Source organism: Trachinotus anak, unplaced genomic scaffold (genome assembly GCF_046630095.1).
Source record: "Trachinotus anak isolate AG129_WGS33_773 ecotype Australia unplaced genomic scaffold, CSIRO_AGI_Tana_v1 ptg000011l, whole genome shotgun sequence".
Lineage (NCBI taxonomy): Eukaryota > Metazoa > Chordata > Actinopteri > Carangiformes > Carangidae > Trachinotus > Trachinotus anak.
The window spans coordinates 21,677,816-21,697,378 of record NW_027273862.1 but is presented as its reverse complement, the minus strand read 5'-3'; the positions used below and the strand labels follow the sequence as shown (position 1 = coordinate 21,697,378).

The 19,563-nt window shown below is 38.1% G+C and overlaps 1 protein-coding gene across 2 annotated transcripts; it reads right to left on the bottom strand.

Moving 5' to 3' along the window:
* Nucleotides 1–926: 926 nt before the first annotated feature.
* LOC139627823 (transmembrane protein 255B-like) lies at nucleotides 927–19,487 on the bottom strand. 2 transcript variants are annotated; one of them, XM_071488952.1, is made up of 9 exons: nucleotides 19,064–19,487; nucleotides 16,905–17,047; nucleotides 16,668–16,730; nucleotides 7,849–7,938; nucleotides 6,291–6,371; nucleotides 4,698–4,783; nucleotides 3,803–3,962; nucleotides 2,867–3,013; nucleotides 927–1,853 (listed from the first exon to the last, which is right to left on the bottom strand). In XM_071488952.1, exons 1-9 carry the CDS (start codon nucleotides 19,125–19,127, stop codon nucleotides 1,620–1,622), a joined length of 1,068 nt encoding a protein of 355 aa, XP_071345053.1. In that variant the 5' UTR covers nucleotides 19,128–19,487; the 3' UTR covers nucleotides 927–1,619. The 2 variants fall into 2 exon arrangements, with proteins under 2 accessions (XP_071345053.1, XP_071345054.1); XM_071488953.1 differs by having other exon boundaries at nucleotides 2,867–3,010.
* Between the last annotated feature and the right edge of the window lie 76 nt (nucleotides 19,488–19,563).

The following is a 19,563-nucleotide window of genomic DNA, read 5'->3' as shown; positions in this document are numbered from 1 at the left end:
AAGTTTTTCTGCTTTGTGTAGAACGATCATCGCACCTGACCTAAAAATTGTGATTCTTAAGATTTCAGTCCTGGTTTATTTGACAACACTTGTGGTTAATCAAACACTCCTTGGGCAGCAATAGACCAACGGTTGTATCGGTTTACAGTGCAGCCAAACAAACACATTAGTTTTAATAATGATGCTGGAGTTGTGTATCTCTTCATCTAACCGCACACCATTTCTTGTTTTACAGAGGTATTTTTCATGAGCAATCGGTCACTGCTAAGTGGTGACAAATAAATTTGCCTTTCCTGTGACTGCTTCACAATTAAAGCCCCCCTATAGTTTGCCCCAGATCCTTTTAATTTGATCTAGCACAGGGTTTCTGCAGGATTCACCAAGTTAAATTTAGGACTTTTTACATCTCACTAGAAGTGGCTAAATTAGTTTAGCACAAAGAGTGGGAACGGGCTCCATAAAATGGCAAATTGTTGTTTTTATTCTTTGATTTTTGTACAGAGTAAACAAATGTGTGTGTGTGAGTGATATAACATGCTGGTAGCTGGATTTTATTAACTTCAGACAGAGCCAGACTAGCAGTTTTTCCATTTTTAGACTTTATACTAAGATAACTGGCTCCTGGCAAAGGTTTCTTATTTACCATACAAACACAAGAGTGACTTCTCATCTGACAGGGCAACAAATAAGTTCATTTCCAAAATGCTGTACTCTTCCTGTAAATGTGAGATTTTGCCAAAGCCCATGTATTTGTATGCTCAGTGAATGTAGGGATTCTTCTAGGTGTCTCTTTAATATATAATGTATTACATAGCAGCAACAGCTACAGAATCCTATCCCACGGCAGTTAGCATGCATCATCAATAATATATGTAGTGTATTAACTTTAAAGTGCACATTAAATGATTCACACAAGCATAATTAAGTAACAGCAAAACCAGTGTCGTTTACTCCAGTTCACATTTCAAGAAAGCCCTTTTAATTGCTTGTACAGTTGTTAGTATAGTGAAACGATACACAGTACACCTGTAATCCATTCAGCACAAGTTAGAACAGAAACAACTGTCAGATCACAGTCAAGTGTATAAACCTGTTTATATGTAATGTGTAAGCATCTGAAGGCCAGCTTTAGGCTTAAAGGAAAAGGTGGACAATTTGGGAAATACGCTTATTTGCTTTTCTTGCTGGTGGGCAGACTTTGTTGTGTTTGGACAGAGTCAGGCTAGCTGTTTCTGTTTCCAGTCACACTGCTAAGATAAGCTAAACAGCTGCTGGCTGTAGCTCCATATTTACTTATAGGTATGAGAGTGGTATCAGGCTTCTCATCTAACTTTCGGCATGGAAGCAAATAAGCCTGTTTCCTGAACTGTTTCCTTTTAATGAACGCACATGAAATAACTTAATTATGTCTATATAGTCACACTAAATAGCTATAAATCTACCTTGCTTCAGTTCAAATCCATTAGACACATGAAACAAAGCATTTCAATCAGTAATTGTGATGCTCACTTGAGTGTTTTCCATCTACATGGTCACCTATGAAATGTCTTGTGCTACATTCAGTCTGACCAGATCAATGTTTCTTTTATCCAACATGCCCCATCTGTTTGTCTGAGGGCTCAGCAGGCGTAAGGAGGAGGTTTCTCAAAGGGACTGTAGGAGGATCCATAGAGGACAGGAGCGTTGGGAGTCAGCATGAAGCCTCCTGGTTCCTGGGTGGCTCCCTGAGGCTGTGGCTGAGTGGGAGCCTGAGAGGGCTGCTGGTTCTCCTCAGACTGGCAGGAGGAGGAGGAGGCAAGGCCTCCCTCAGGGATCAGCTGGGGCGTAGCAGGTGCCTGGTAGTTGTTGTTATGCTGTGGGAGAGGAGAAGAGACAGGGAGTGGTAAGTTGTGCGGTATGTGGAAGTAGAGCAAAAGATACCTGAAATTATTTCTTACATTTTTATGTGAGATGTTGTTTTTGGTTTGGTTTGTGTAGTTTGGTTCTCTCTGGTGGCAGCCACAGAAATATCAGCAAAGATTAGACATCATCAATAATAAATCTGTGAGGCATATTACAACTTTCAAACAAAGTCACCATGATATAAATAAAACAGTGCATCTGCTGAATTTGGGTGCGTGGCTCATTTGAGAACTGCAGGTTTAATTTATGGCGTTCATAAAACGTCAGTCAGGCATTCCTGTTTTCAACAGGTTCTTGGACGATCACCATCATAAAGAAATGATTTATGTGGAAAAAAGACCAGTAGAAGAGTCAACAGCTGCGCCAGTGGCTCTGTGAGGCTGTCCTTAGGCACAGGGTGTTTTTACCTAAATTATCAGTTGTGTTTTTTTTTTGATTAATCGATTAGTTGTTTGGCCTGTAAAACATCAGAAAATAATGAAAAATTTAAAAATGTACTATAAAGTAAGACTGGAAAAAGTCACAAATCCTCACTCAAATTCTTCGGGTATCCACCTCAGTAGTGTGTCGTGACAGCAGTGCAGATTAATAGTTTTCTCTCTGGTCAAGTGCTTTTATGTTAGCGTGAAGCAGATGTGCTATTGCAGCAAAAATACATTTGAGCCAGCGCTGCTCATCTGGTTGCCAAACTAAAACACTGAAATGTAAAATAGGTGTTTTTCACAGCAGACATTTGACCGGGTAAAGCATGAGTGTTACTAATGACATTAGCAATGGCTCTGTTCTGTTTAATTTTCCCAAAATAAGATGTGACAGTGTAACAATAAAACCTCAAATGTATGATATCATGACCTGAAGCTAAATCAACTTAATGGAGTTCAGCCATTCTTCATTTTATTCTTTATACCTGTGCTTGTAACAGGTGTTTTTTTGCTGAATGTTTCTTTTTTGTTTTGACACCTACCTGCATTGGTAAGGGATAGTTGGGGTAGGCAGGCAGAGTCTGTCCTGAAGGACAGAAGCCAGCATAGGTGAGCATGTGCTGGGTCGGGTTGTACAGGATGTGGGGTGGCGGCGCCGGGCTGGGAGCCGCCTGAGGAGTCGGCTTCTGCTGCAGGAAACAGAAAAAATGTTTGGTATAAGACGACAAATAATCAAGGGAAGCTGGAAAGAAAATGTGAGTGAGTGTGCACGAGTTACACATGAAACACACACACACACACACACACACTTCATTATGTAAGAAGTATGAGAGCTGCCTATTGTACTGTATGAACCATAATCATAAAATCGGGACCATTAAGATTAACATAATAAGATCAGAGATTGTCATGTCTTTGAAAGAGATAATCAGACTGCTGTTCGTGCCAGGTAGTGAAGCAAAATAATATCTGCCCATGAAGCCTTAAAGTAAAGTAATAGAGAAAAAGAAAGGTTAGATTATGAAAAAAACAAGAATGAAAAAACCCAGGCCAGTGCTGTATTCAGTTGCTGCATCGTTTCCGACAGTTCAATCTCATGAGTTCATTCAGGAACTGTGGTGATCGGATTAATACTCTTCCTCTTTCACTGACAAATCTAAACTTTAGGAAGCTTTGAAACAAGCTCTAGTGAGAGACTTAAGTTCCTATTAAATTTGTTGTTATTGAATTGCTATTAAATTATTGTAATGACACATCAGGATGGTTTACACGCAGGCAAGAACCAGCTTGTTCTGTGTGGCCTGTGGGCAATAAGGAAAGGTAACTAGTTTTAAGTACTGAGTATAATAAAAAGCCTTCATCAGCCATGCAATATTCAGACTGCCTTTAAATCTTGTCTAACTTCTTGTCTATTAAGTAAAGATGTGCTCCAGTTTTCTCTTCTAACTTTTATATAACTTTTCTGGACTCTGGCTCACCATGTCCTTGTATGCTCCCAGGATGGCAGCAGCGATGATGCCCAGGAACAAGCCGATCACGTTGAGCACCACTGAGGCCCACAGCAGACGGTACAGGTGGATCACATCCCAGCAGCTGCTGACACCAGTGAACTCATAGTACTGTGTGTGGTACTCTGTGCTGGAGCAAGAGGAGAGCACAGGTCAGTATTTTAGTCACAAATTTTAGTCAGTTTGTATATTTCATGTTCAGGAGTTTATCAAAAACTCTTGAGATTTGAAAGTTGGCTGGAGAACAGAAACCTCTTCAATGTGAGAAAGTGCCAAAATCACATGATCCATGTCAGTGTGAGTCTTCCAAGAGTGATTTCCCAGCAGCAGAGCCTGTACATGCGATTTTGGCAGCTCGCACAGAAATCTCAGGCAGTGTTTTTCCACCAGTCCCTGCTTTCTCCTTTATTATCACATGATCATAACATTATAACTGACAAAGATTGATAAACATGCTCACGGACTCAGGTAAGGTTCAAGTGTCTGCAAGGTAACTGGTATAGTGTGAATGAACTGGGAACCAGGCACATACTTCTCAAATTGCTAAAAATAAAACTTTTTTGTATTTTTCTCATAAAATGAACATTTGAAAAATGTATAATTATGTGTTCTTGCAGAATAACATAACACTGAATAAACTGTAAGGGTTTTTTTTTTTTTTAAGAAGGTACAGTATGACTGATGTAATCTATCTCTGACTCCTTCTCTGAGCAGACTTATGATCACAATTGTTCTTCTAAGTTTCTTTTACACTTCGCTGTGAAAAGGAGGAAATCACTTGACGGCTGTCTTACTGCACACACTCAGCGAAGAACCTGTTCAGTGTTACGTCGCTGCTCTAGCCCGTGGACACCTTGTCGCTCACCTCTCACAGTTGTACAGGTAGCAGCAGTAGCAGGTGTTGCTCCTCAGTTTCAGCTTGCATGCTTTGTTGAATGAACGGCACGTCACCTGCAGAGTCAGTGAGGTTTGATGAGCTAAAAGATTCTCAGAGCTTTACTCATCTCTGATAACGTTTATTAACCCTGTGGAAACTGACACAATAAGCAGAGAGTAACTGTCTGCGTGTCAACATATATAACTAGGACTACTGTTTGCTTGTTACTTGGTTTGATGACATGTGGTTGTCGCTCAGTAAATCTGTGCAGTAACATTCTCTGACCACTAGATGTCAGTACACACCTTGTGAAATCATTTAAATCATCATTGACTCCATTTAAAAGACTACTACTGTGGCACAAAGGTAAAGCAGTGTGCAGGAGGATTACAACTGAAGGTGAATGGAAACCACACATTAGGGCACTTATACAGTGCAGACAGTGGCAGGTGGTCTCTGAAGTGTATATACGGCATAAAACCAGACTGAGCACACCCCATTTTAGTCAATATGACTACAATGTTGAGTAATTATGAACCCTGTTAAGTTAATTCAGTTTTATTTGTTTTTAGACAAAGAAAAATGATGCTAATTAATTTCAAAAGCAGAAATGTTTGTATAATTGAACTATAATAAAAGGTCCATATTAAAGAACTGTCAGTATGCCCTTCATTAGTGTGATTCTAGTCATTTATTTCTGCAATATTTTGCATAATATTTTTTTATTTATTCATTTGTTAATCTTTCTGGGCACAGATGATACCAGTCTTGGACAAATCTGTGGAGAGATTCTCTTTTGAGCTGCTCTTTGCTGGAGGGCTTTTGTTGCTCTAGCCCCTGCTTTAAAATGCTCCAAAGGCTTTCTGTTGGATTCAGGTCAGGGGACATACTTGGCCAGATCATAGTTTTCACAGTTTTCTTCTTTTAAATCTCTTGTGTAATTCTTGCAGTGTTGTTTGGAGTCATTGTCATGTTGCACAGTTCTCCTCCTGCCAAGCTTCCTGAGGCTGGGAGTCATCATTCCATGCATTATTTGGGTATGCAAACTCATCTATAAACGTCATCTCCCCTGCAGATTTTGCACTCATGCAAGCTGTCTGATGAGTCACTGAAAACACTAATTTCCACAGATGATCCATCCCTGTGCCGAGTCAGAAACACACCTGTCCATTTTTTCAGTACAAGGTTGCATAAATAACATATTGTGCGTAGCGTTATTTTTGGAGGAAGACCACTGTGTTTCTGTTAATGGTAGCATGGTACATCCTAACCATGTGGAGCCATGTTGCATTAGACACAAACTGAAGACGCTGTGATGTTCACAGGCTCTTTTATAGCCTTGTTCGTGCATTTAGCCTTAACTGGAAATCACAAGCGTACCTGCTCTTGTTTGCAGTGAGGTTGTACTCGAGGGCATGTGTTTTTAATGTAGTTTATCTAACCTGTTTGTTTTTCAATAAACTTCTACTTAAAAGTAACACAATTATCGTAAGATGACAGTGTTTTAAATCATTTAATATTTTAGTCATGTTGTTCACGGGTGTACTCAGTTTCGTTGCATACTGTGTGTATGAGAATCACCTCTGTGTAGTAGCTGTCGTAGGCGTAGCCTGATCCACTGGCGTAGAAGTCGCACATGTCCTCCTGCAAGGGTCTTGTGTCCTGTGTGTGTGTGTGTGTCAGAAAGATCAGAAAGAGAGAGGGCACTTTTTAAATACATGAGCCACAAGTTAATCTTGTACTTGTCATACAGCACAACTGTTTTTCTGCCTCTTTTTTTTTTTTTAGAGTCGCTCTCTATGAGTTTTGAATTATGTACGTTTTGCCTTGTGTGTCCTGTAAAGTTACATGTGTGTGAATTCCAACCCTGTGTCCATCTCCTCATTTGCAGCAGTGAAGGTTTCACAACGTGTGCTTGCTCTCAAAACCGTCCACTGCACCGGACTGTAAAACCACCAGCACTAAACCTCACTGGGCTTTATATAATGTGAAAGGTAATAAAATCTTTTTCATTGTCCAAAGCCTTGAAGGTGCAATAAATATGACTTTTACTGTCCCGTGAGCACAAAAGAAATATATCTGCAGAGGTTTGATAGCACTGTTGATCAATATCAGTGACTCGGTGCCAGGTGCTGAGAGGTCCACTGTTCTTGGTCCATACTCATTAAGATCCTCATTAAAATTCATTAGGCTGATGTGACAAACTGAGCTGTTTATGTGCATGTATCCAAACAGCTGATATCCAGTAAGGGAGCAACCATGACCTTATTTGACCTCTCTGCATTTTCAGGTCATTCCCATATGAACAAATGCAGGTATTTGCACAAATATAATTAGTTACTCCTTATGAAATAACATAATCAAATGCAAACATTATGTAATAGTTGACATACATGTATTTGTGGTGGCAAGGAGAGAGAGAGAAAAAAAATATTTGTGGAATTTCATTTTATGTGATATATAACAATAAAAAACATATTCCCAAACACTGGGTGACACTATAAAACAGCCTGAGATTTACGCTGCCATTTTGTTGTATGAATAAAGTTCTAATGCCATAGTTTCCAGTCATTACTAGCTACAGAGGAAGGAAAGTAGAATATTTGGAGCTTTGGGGAACAAGAGTAACAACTGGTCATTTTAGAGAAAAGGAGAAATAAATTATTTGACACACTTGATAATAAATCCCTGTTGTGTGGGTGGAACTGAGCTCTCTTCTTCTCTCGTGTATTTTCTCCTACACATGTAACAATTTGTCAGTGAGTGAAACTACAACATGCATTTTACATTACACAGTAAGAGTAAAGTGTGTGGGCTGTGTTTGCATCACAATACAAGAGTTTTCAGCAGGTGGGTAACTTTAGGACACATTTAATCAGCCCTGTTGTGCTGAATGCTCCCCCAGCTCTTCAGGCGACCCAGCAGCTCTCTGCGGGTCGAGCAGTGAGATGAGTTGATCTGGTTCACCTGTCCAGTGTCCATTCTGTCTGATTGCATCTACAAAGTTCCTGATTTTACTGCGGTGTCTGTGCCAGACTCTGTCTCTGATCAAATCTAGAGTTTGTTTAGGCAAAAAAAAGTGGAATACTTTGTATTTCTTTCCTCTCAGTGCAGGTACGTAAATACATGTAAAACTTACAATGAACTCTGAAGCGATGATCCCATCCACAATGGCGCAGAAGAAAGACGCGATGACTCCGATACTGATGAAAATGATGGCTGCCATGAGCTAAAAGAGAGTTGGAAGAGAATGTATGGGAAGAAAAAAGAAGGACAGTAATGAGAAGTAATTTTGAAACAAAGAAAAGAGCACCACTAACTGCATCAGAGTAAATAAGCAGCAAAAAACCTTTTTTGTTTTGTGTTATTTGGATACACAACTACTAAATGTGTCTTCTGATTACATCCTTCTTACATATTTCTAAATCAAATTTTAAAAAGTATCATTAAGTAAGTGCACAAAAGTTGAAAAATAAATCTAATAAAAATTATTCAGGAAATAAATCCACAAATAAATTGTAAATCTGATGTGGAAATCTTGCATTTGCAGTAAACATTATTCTATTTATGAAAAAAAGTATATTTTGTTCAGTTTTTATTAACTAGTTAAAAATAACAATAGACTCAGAGTTTATAGTCAAAAATAAAGACAGACGACACATCATTGATCATTTAATGCCATATGTGCATTTATTTCTAATTCTACTTTCTACTTCTGTTGCAATATTGTGCCACAGTATCGTAATTTCATTATCCTGAGTATTTAATATTTGTTTCTTATTTATTCATAAATATGCTGAAATTTGTATTATAAAGGCAAAATCAAGATTGAAGTCAAAGTTTATGTAAGCTTAGTGTCTCTGCTGGTGTGTGTCCTCCTCTGCAGTGTCAGGGCTGCAGAACAATAAAGGAAATGTACGGCCTCTTGCTCTGCCAACACAGAGGTGCTTTGTGGGTAATTTATGGGCAAAAAGGCAATGTACAGGACAGAGGGACGGCCTTTTGTACCAGCAAGGTCAATCCAATCCTCCCAATCTGAAACTCACACACACACACACACACACACAGGACCAAGACAGGACAATCTCACACATTCAACCAGTTCTGTAAATTAAGCCTAAGAATCTGATCACTGATTAATGAACCCAAATCTGAACAATGTTACATACTTCTGCTTCTTCTATAAAGCTTACACTGTAACACACACACACACACACACACACAGTGCCGCCGAACCAGCTGGCTGATCACAGATGTCTGATCATAAAATTTATCACTGAGCATCGTTTCCTGTCTGTTCAGTCGCTCCTGCTCCTGAGGACCAAACCTCCTGCACTGAAACATAAGATTAAACACACACAGGCTTTGTTCTTTCATCTGCTGTGTCCATCTACCTGAAACAGCAGGTGGGAGACAGCAGTTTGTCACAACAGTTAAAAAACCTATTGTGTATTTCTATCATCTACAGTACAATATATCTGCATTGACATTAGTGACTTTTTTTTTTTTTTGTCTCTTTCTTTCTTTCTGATGTCATTTAAGCTCGGAGATTTCAGACGGATTTATTGAATCCAGAAAATCTTGGTTGGATGAGACATTTTGAACATCACAGGAAGAAGAGTACATGTGAAAACAATAAATGTATGAAATCAATTTAGCTTTACTGTTAATTTTATTAGTAACACCTGCCCTTTTCCTATTGTTCCTACAAAATAATAAAGTCTTAAATATGAAAAAAAAGTCAATGTAAAAGTAATATATACTGATGAAAATAACATTATTATCTGCTAAATAAGTATTCATTTGTTTTGAGACAAGGCCAACCAATGTGATGTAAGCACACCTGCACAAGTGTTTTCCTTTATTCTGACAAAGACACACTGACCACCCCCCCCCCCCCCCCCCCGAACTACCTTGTACCCTGCACTGTATGTACCCTGTCAAGTACCCACTGTGAATACAGTAGTGCACATGGTAGCTTCATCATAGCATTGGGGCTGCTGCCAGCTTTGCCCACTGGGTAATCTGGTCTTGGGTTTTGGAGCAAACCCAGTGATGAAGGTCAGTCGCAGTCTTGAAAAATAAAGATAATGCTTAAATAATGAGCTTTATTTAGTTTTTGGGTCTTATACGTGTTAAACGGTTATTCAGAAATAAACGTATGTTCCATATAGTGGTGTAAATGTTTAAAATATACTGATCAAGTCCATTTTATTCCAGTTCATTTTTAGTTAACCTTTTGGCCAAGTGCTATGCATGAAATGTCTGGGTATACATAACGCAAGGTGCGGTGAAGGGGACATTAAAACAAAGCAATTTCAAAATGAATTTCCCTCATCAAAGTGAAATAAGAGCCAAACTGAGAAAATAAGCTTCTTCTGACTGGGTTTTATCTGCCACTGGTCCAGACTCTCCACTTCATTAGCGGTTTAAATGACTCTGCTTTTATGGGCTGTGAGTGGGAGATGAGGCCAGCAGCAGAGACAATCGAGCCTGACAACTGCATTACTTCACATTAGCACCAGCTGCCAGCACATAAAACACCTCAACACACACTCTGTCGCCCAAATCCCCAAACCTCCCCTGATACAGCTGAAACAGAGAGAAAAATCAAATGCAAATGAAAGATTAAAGACACACTGACAAACTGTACTTTTCTGCTCTCAGGAGTCGAGTCAGTAAGGAAACGTTAAAAAGGCCGCAGTGCTAGAAAGTGACTGAAAAACTTCTGCACTCGTACTTACTTCATTATTTCCATTTTATCCTGTTCTACACCACTACTCCACTACATTTCTGTTTGAAATGTTTTACTATTTATTCCACCATATGTAACATTTATGTTTACTAGTTAGCTTTCAGATGTTACATGTAAAAATAATTTGAACAACAATGTACCCAACAAAAATGGCGTCACAGGTTTCAAATGACATTTTCCTTCTAAATTAATCACATAGTTTAATTTTAATAACTTTGAGGCCCAAAGAGGTAAAATTATATATAAATATTTCCCCTAAGAGCAAAGAAAGTTTTTTTTTTCCCATTAAGCATCTCACCATCTGCAGGTTAGGAACCATTGGACTAAACTAACCAAATGTTAAAACTAGCTCCACCTCAACCAACTACAACAGTAAAATGCTCCTTGAGCACTGCTGCATCTGCATCATTTGTGTTTGTGTCCACCTGATGAATGTGAGGACAGCTAAACAATGGCCTGTCACATTGTTTTCACATTGTAATATACCCACTTTAAGCATACTGAATACTTCTTAGAAATACCAATTAAAGATAAACATGATGATGAAAAGTTTTAGAGAAGAAAACACATCAGTGACAAAGAGATAAAGACGCAAAGAGGAAATTGTAGCCTTGGTAAAGATACCTATCAGGTTATGTTACTAAAGTCGCTGACCGCTGCAAGGTCTTCTTCTCCTTCTCAGTGGTCCAGTGAGCAATCATGACCACAGCTGGACACACTGGTAATAAGAACCGATGACCTCCCATGACCTGTTGGGTAAAATACGGCCTTTAAAATGTTCACTGTTCTCCTCTGTGAGCTGCAAGGTGACCAAAGGATGGTGGTCTATGAGATACAGGCAGTAACTACAGAGGAGGCTGCTAGAGCAAAGAACATGAGCTACATGAAGCATTTAGTCATAAAGAAATCTTTATAAATCAGGGCAGTGAAGCCTGTTATGGGAGCCGGAGGGCGAGCGCAGATAGGAAGGGAGTTTGTCTTTTTCCGTCCTTTTACAGATAGAATTTCATGGTCCACAATCCTTTTAAATTTTTTGGAGGACAAGATAAGATCAAAAGATGAGTGCACATATATTAAGATTTTTAATGCTTTATCCAGGAAATGTCAAGGGAGCACAAATGTGTGTTTTACCTGCAACAAGTCTCTTATTCATAAAGAGGGCTGGTGTCTTGGCAATATTAATGATAGGAGCTGAACGTCTTAAAGCACTCAAATCTAGAGATCTGCTGCATATACAGATACTTAGAAATTAAATCAATTAATCAATGTCAGTGATTTGTAACCACTTCAACCATGACAATAAATACACACAATACGTAATGAAGTCAACATAAATGTCTGATGAACAGATTAGAATTTGGTGTTCAAAGGTCAAAGGTCAAAGTCACTATGACCTCACAAAACACATTTTTGGCCATAACTCATGAATTCATACACTAATTATTACCCAATTTAAATGAAATGTCTAATCGGATAAAATTAAGTGATGACATTTTATATCCAAATGGTCAAAAGGTCTATCTGGCCATTATTCATCGCTGTATCTCAGGAAGGGGAGATTGTGATCATAATTCCTGCAACTTGGCTGGTTGGTGGAGGCATACAACCGCAAGGCAGTAATATTCTTATTTTAATCTCATATCTATGATTTAACTTTCGTTGTCAATAACACAGCAGCTGTGGAATAAAATACCATCATCATCTTTAAATTCAGGCTTAGAGCTCATTTGCTGAGTCAGATCATTTGAATTTGTATCTTGTGGCTTTGTTTATCCTGGTATACTTTGTAGCAGTTGTAGAGTGTGCTTGTTATTAGCATTTGACTTATGAATATATTACATGACATATTTAATAGTCCTGTTTTTCTCTTTGTATGTCCTTAACTGATAAACTATGATTTTTTTTGTTTGTTTTTTTGTTTTTTTTGGTCAGATTTCCTTATAAACACATTTGGGTTTTTTATTCTGGATAAGTACTGTTGTTTTTATTACTAGGGCAAATAAATACACTGAACTAAACTTTTTTTTATTATTATAGTTTATTTTCTGTCTTATTAGTTTGTCTGTGTCACATATAAAGTTTGAACTGCATTAACGCCAGACTGCTGTTGTCTACTTCAACAGAAGGGAGGGATTAAAGTTCACTTCTGAATTAGGTTTTCTCCAGGCAAACATCAAACAGGAAACTTTTCTTTTTGGCAGCAGCAGAAGAACTTGCCACTTATTTGATTCAAACAACATCAAAGCCCCAAAGGCAGTTTTATGAGGTCAGAAGAGCAAAGGACTGTGAGATCTAGGAAGTGAGAGAAGCCTCAGAGCTCTCAGATGTCCGTGGCATTGTGGTACGGTTAGTTGTCCTTTAATGAGCGATCTCGCTCTGGCAGCAGGCGCTCATGTTACAGCACAAAGCCTGAGACACGGGAGGGAAGACGACACCTGGGTGAGAATGCACATCGTGCCACATGTGCTGCCTCATATGAGACACTGTAGACCAGTGCTAGTGTGGCAGCGATCGCACCATTAAAGTTTAACACACAGAGCTGGGAGCAATGCCAGAGACAGATGCAGCCAAAGCTGGTTTACCAACTGGGCAAAGGGGGTGTCTGCCCAGGGCCCCTCAAAGCCTGAGCTTTATTCTATTGGTTATAAGGCGGCATAATTTGATTAATCGCAAATTTGTTAGAAAGACGAACTCTGTTTCCAAATCTAATTTTAAGATGTAAACTGTTATCCAGAGTTCCTTTGTTTTATTTATATATATTATTTATTTAGTTTTATTTGTTTTATTTTCATTTTGAATAGATGTGACAATTGTTTTGATAATTGATTGACTGTTCAGAGTGTAAAAATTATTATAAATTAAAAATTATAGAAAATAGCGGAAAAGACTTGTCATTATTCTCTGAAGCCCAAGTGAACATATTCAAATTGACCATTGGGCAAAAACCAAAAGATGTTGTGTTTACTGTCAAATAAAAACTGGAAAAAAGAAAGTAAATTTTTTGGCATTTTGCTTAAAATGTTTTTTTGTCAATTAAAGTAATTCACTGATAAATTAATCATTTCAGCTCTAGAATCCTGATTGGTTTCTGGGGAAACGATGAAACTGCCAACTGTAGACGGGGGGTCAATAGACAACTAACAACAATTTCTTATGTCTTTGTCTACGTCTTTTCCTCTGTTTTCACACTTTCACAGCAACATACACAGACATGACAAATGAAACAACAACAGTGAGGACTGGAAAAAATACTGAACTTTTTTTAAACATAAAACCTGCCTTTACCTCATTTAATATATTGAACCATGTCTGTATAAATACATACACACAGACACTGCATCTTTCCACATGTGTGAACATCTCAGGTTAGGTCCTCCAGTGTAGGCTGGATTAGATACAGGACACTGTAGCGTAACGTAAGACAAAGCGATATGACCAGGCACACGACACCCTGAACACCACATGAAAAATTAACAGCACACACACTCGTATACCGTTTTCATGGAGGAAGCCACAGGGAACATGCACAGGGAACTTTTCCTTCAAATGGGTGGGTAAAGATTGATTTGGGCAAGTTATTATAATTTAGGCAAGTTTATATATTATAGTTTACACCTATAAAAACTGTATTCCAGAGGTTTTCAAACTGAAGGCACAGACTGACATGAGATAAAGATACTGTGTGAAGTGAAAGGGGCATGTGCATCCAGGTATTATAAAAACAACAACAGTTGCAGCAGCACCCATGGCGGTGACAAGCACCACATGAAGGCAGTAAAGTTATTTAAAAGACCTGGCACCCAGTTATTCTAATCTGTGTCAAAAGTTATCATTGAGTAATTCAAATCTGAACTCACAGACATGATACACATATTTTTAGACCATAAACCTGCTTAGACGTCACACTCACTCTGTAAAAGTGAATTGTTGTGAACTGCACCTGTCTTATAAAAGTTTACATCTGTTCATATAAGTCAAGGTTGTAAATGTTTAATGTAACATCATCTGCATCAACATCTGAAAAAAAGAAAAGAAAACTTTGCCCTCACTGCTACTCTCATCTCTTGAACACATCATACTGTAGGTTACAATGATGACAGATGATTTCAAACAGTGGTAGAAGCTAGCCACTGACAACTCAATTTTCCCAGCTAAAATGACTAATAAAGCCAACATAAGATAATCAAACCAACTATGCTATTTAAGCTGATGTTAGCTTCACTACATCCGTAATTTTATGCTAAAACACTGAGAAAAATACAAGTAGTTAAAACATTTTAGAGACTTTTTTTTAACACTATGTCTTTTTTGAACACTAAGCACAATATCACATGTCCAACAAAATAATTAGGACAAATTCAGGGGTGAAAACAAGGACTTGCACTCTACTGAGGTTTCTGTGTCACTGGTGTTGTCTTCAAGGCACTTAACACAGGTAGCTCATGCTGGGTTTGATCAACTGTGAATGTGATACCGATGACACTACTTAAATTACACAGAAGAACAATTTCAGCTTCTGGTTGCCACTGGCCCTCAAGTAGTATTTGCATTTATTAGCCACTTGACTGTTGTCTCAAACTGGTTCAGATTGTCTTTAAATGCTGATGGGAGGTCAGCGTAGCAGTTTCAAAGACAGGCTCCCTGATCAATGATCATTTAAGACGGGTCTTTCTCTACACTGGAGTCGTTAACATTATTATTTTTTTAACCCTGTGTTGTACAGAGAGGTATTTTGATATTATACCTGTGCTCCTGTTTGAAATAAAGGAGCCCTGTCAGCGACTGACCAATACTAATGCAATTTCTCCTCTTGTCGTTGAAATCCAGAGCCAGTCACGTTCACTTCTCCCAACCACAAATCCAGTCACGTACACTGACTCGGGCACAAGGACCAAGAACACATTACGCTGCCATCGAGTAATCAGATTTGCTTCTTGCTCATAATAGAGCAATTTCCTGTAAAACAGTTTAGTGAATTTGCAAAGTCTGTAACCTAATCCTCTAATTTATGGTGTATATATGTCCTGTTTTCCAGGAACAGTGCCTCAGTTTTAGAGGATGGATATTATGAAGCTCAAAAACCTGACAGAAGTCACCTTGAGAGAGAACAGACAGACGGCTACAATGACATCGCGCTGTTAAAGCTGGCCACTTGGGTGCAGCTGAAAAAGCTGTGAATGCAACAAATACATGACCTTTGAAAAGTTGATATGGTGAACTTGTTAGCCAAGAGTTGCCTAATTGCACATTCAGCAGATGCTGAGCAACATTATCATTTGTATGGACTTGTGATTTGGTACATCTGGTGAATCTAAGTCCAATATTTACTCTCCTTTTCGCTCTTTGTCTGTCAGCTGGTGGGAAAAATATCTGCATGTTTAGCTGCTAAATGCTTCATTTTCTTCTTCGTCAGCTAGTTTCTAACTTAGTTTGCATTGTTGCAGCACATTATCGCCGCCAAATGTCAATAGGTGATTTGAAACCTGAATGAAAACACAGGGGAAAACATTTTTAAAACTCAAAATATAGCAAAAAAAAAAAGTAATTCCTTGCTGAGGTGGAAAAGTTGTTGTGTTTATAAAAATGAAAACAGAGTGAATATATCATGAGATAAATGAAGCTTATGTTTTACTGTAAACATCAGGTCTGTGTGGAAACAAACATTCCTCAAAATGCATCCTAAATGCAAGATCTCCATCATTTTTTTAAGGATTTGACTGGCACTCTTTTAATTACATAATCTCACTTCACCCTTCATACATAGTTATAAAATATCTGCTTTATTTTTCAGCACACTGGGCTGTTGATGTGCAGGCCTGGTTAGCAAATGACAAGATGTTTAGAGTCAGTAAGAACACCTTCAGGAAATTAGAAATACTCACCTGCCTACATCACAGTGTACTTGGGGAAACACTTCACATCACTATCAACAACATAGTACATAACATAACATTTCCTCATTTGGCGGATGCTTTTATCCAAAGCAACTTACAAATGAGGGACATCACTAAAGCTTCAGTGTAGCAGGAGACTTTGGCACAAGTACTAAATACTACTTGTACTAAGAACTATTTGAATAAAGTGGGGGGTTTCAGTGAAGATCATAAAAGTGTTAAATTCAAAAAGTGTTAAGTGAATACATGAAATCATCCATATAATGTCACTTTAAATGTATCACAACTTTGACATGAGAACAGACTCACCATGGGTCTGCGGTTTTCCACCAAGTGGATGCCAACAATTCCCAGAAATGCTCCAAAACTCAGCTGGAGGTGTAAAGAAATCAAAGAGGGAGAATTTAGGAGGAACATTAGGCTTCAAAAACATCATGCCACAAACATTAGAGCGTTTGAGGGGTTAATGACAGGGAATTTTTTAGTGTTATAGGACAAAGAAATGTAAAGATTGTGAAGGTGAGACAGGAGGTGGCTGTCACTCACAGTGATGCCAGGGTAATATCCAGCCACAGGCACATTGTCAGTGCGAGTGGCAGAGATGAGACCCACTGCCAGCACCACCAGAGCCAGAGCCAGCAGAGACACAGTCACCCACAGAGCTGATTTCCTCCGACGCAGGTACTGAACTGAGGACAGATGGGAGGAAGACGTGCTGTGAGAAGAAGACCTCTTTACCTTCATTACCACTAGTTCCCTTTGTTCTGAATCCTCTGAATTACATGTCATCCTGAGCCTAATTCTGACCATCAAATCCAATCCTAAATCTCTATCCTGCTTTTTGCTGAGGACAATGTGCACATATTGAAATAATTTTACTGTACTCTCCCTTAAAATCTCTTTTTGTGATTTTTTTCCTGATAGATGAGCAGTGATAGGAGAAGTATTCAAATCATTTACTTGAGTAAAAGTACTAAAAATAACCAATACATTTACACATCAAAGTATATAAGCACCATTACTGGCTGTAGCTGGCTATGGTGTAGCTAATTCTACCTTGTTTATCTACTGTTTGGTGGTTTGATTTACAGTATAACATTGCATAGCATCATATTTTGTATGTTCATAGTAGGTTTAGCTATAAGTGATATGCAGGATTTAGTTTTTTTTGGCAGCCATAGCTTTTGTTTTGAAGTTCTAGTCAATGAGGTTTTCTACTGTGGAAGGACTTTGAGGTAATTATTACACATTTTTAAAATCCTGATCACTAACTATCATTGTCAGATGATTATGGAGTAAAAAGTACAATATTTCCACCTGGAAGTTAGAGGAATAAAAGGATAAAGTAAGTAAATCTGCCTCCCACCTCTGGACATGAGCTGTAGGAGAAGCATTTTAAGTATTAACCACAAACAAAAGCTTAACCACAATTTGTATTTTCTCTTTTCTCAAAAAAATAGACCTATATTGGAGAATTCAATAAACCCTGTGTCTTTCTTTTGGAATTACTGTCTGCAGCCTTTTGATCACAAATTTAAACACATAAAAATGTTTCTTATGCACTGAATTTATCTGGAACAGCACTGAATTAAACTAGAAAGAATGGTACCATTTTCTAATAAGGCACTGTTTATCAACAGTTTATTAGTTGTAATTGTTAATAAATCATTTTCTGATACTCTTTAGATCAGTTATGAGCTGATAATAAGAACAACTTTTTGGGTTGCCTGATTGTGGCAAATCCTAATCTAGCTACACTTTGTCTTTTTACCTCTTTAATTTAAGGACTGTTTGATCACTTGTCTCCAGGGAAATAAGTGCAGGACATTTGGACCAAAGTTAATTTATTAGCATTTACAACTGCAGATTTGATGGATTATTGTAGAACCTTTTATCAGTGACTTGTTAACATTTATAATTGAAGGTGACTGACTAACTTTCGCTAACCTGAGAAAATCCACAGCTGTTTATTAATGTCATATTAACAGTTATAACTGCAAACCTGATGACTTATTGGAAAGTATGAATCCTTAAATACTTAATGGATTCCCAACATTTATATCTGTGTTATAATAGAAACACACATCCATGTTTTTACCAAAAATATTTTATTTATTAAATCGTGTACTCTGATGCATGAGGGCTTTTATTCGAACAACAGAAAGCAAACTTCTTAACCTAAAAATGCAATAAAAACAGCTCCCACCATCAACATTTCACACTTACTGTTATATTCTCTCTACATTTCAACTATTTTAACTTTTGCGTGCAAGCCAATAGCTAGTCGAACACCATGGAGAGGTTAGTAAGTGGTCATACCATAATATGTCTGCAACTGTAAACATGAATAAGCTGTTTGTAACTGTATTTTGGTCCAGATGTCCTGCAGCCCCTTTTCCCAGGAGATAAATGGTCAAACAGTCAACAAGCAAAGTGACATGCTGGAGGAGGAATTTTTCACAACCTGGCAACCCAAAAGTTGTTATAATCAATGACTTATAATTGATCAAAAAAAAAAAAAAAAAGAATTCCCACAAATGATAAATCCATTAATTACAGCTTATGAACCCTTAGTGGGACAGAAACAAACATACCTACTGTGCTTTAAATGATTGAATGATATTCGATTAAAGATCTGCTACAACTCTGAGCCTCCTGCAGAGTCTGGTTAAAAGATGTCAGGATGAAACTTGACCAAACTGTACCTGCTGGATCCAGTATTTCTGTCGCTGTCTGCTGAGTTGTCTGCTGGGTCTCAGGCTGCTGCATTTCGACTCAAGTCTGGATAAATCCGCTCAAAAATTACAAAAAAAAAAAAAAAAAAAAAAAAATGCGACCAGGCAGCTGGACCGATGCTACAAGCTGCGAGCAGATGTTCTTTTCTTATAATTCAAACATTTTTTTTTTTTTTTTTTTTTTGGATGAATAAGCGCAAGATATCAGATAAATTTGAGCACAGCTAGTCTGAGCTCAGACTGGCTGAACTTTTCCTGAAACCTGAGCGAGAGAGAGAGAGAGAGAGAGAGAGAGAGAGAGAGCGTCACCAGCTCCCTGTTTCCACCTCAGTGATAAATAATTAAATTATTTATTATGTAATTGCTTAGATTTTGGGTTAATGTACTTATTAAATATGCCTACTTAAACTATATGTCTAAAGTCTATACTATATGATCAAAGTGCAGGTATAGTGGGTGGGTTTTTAATG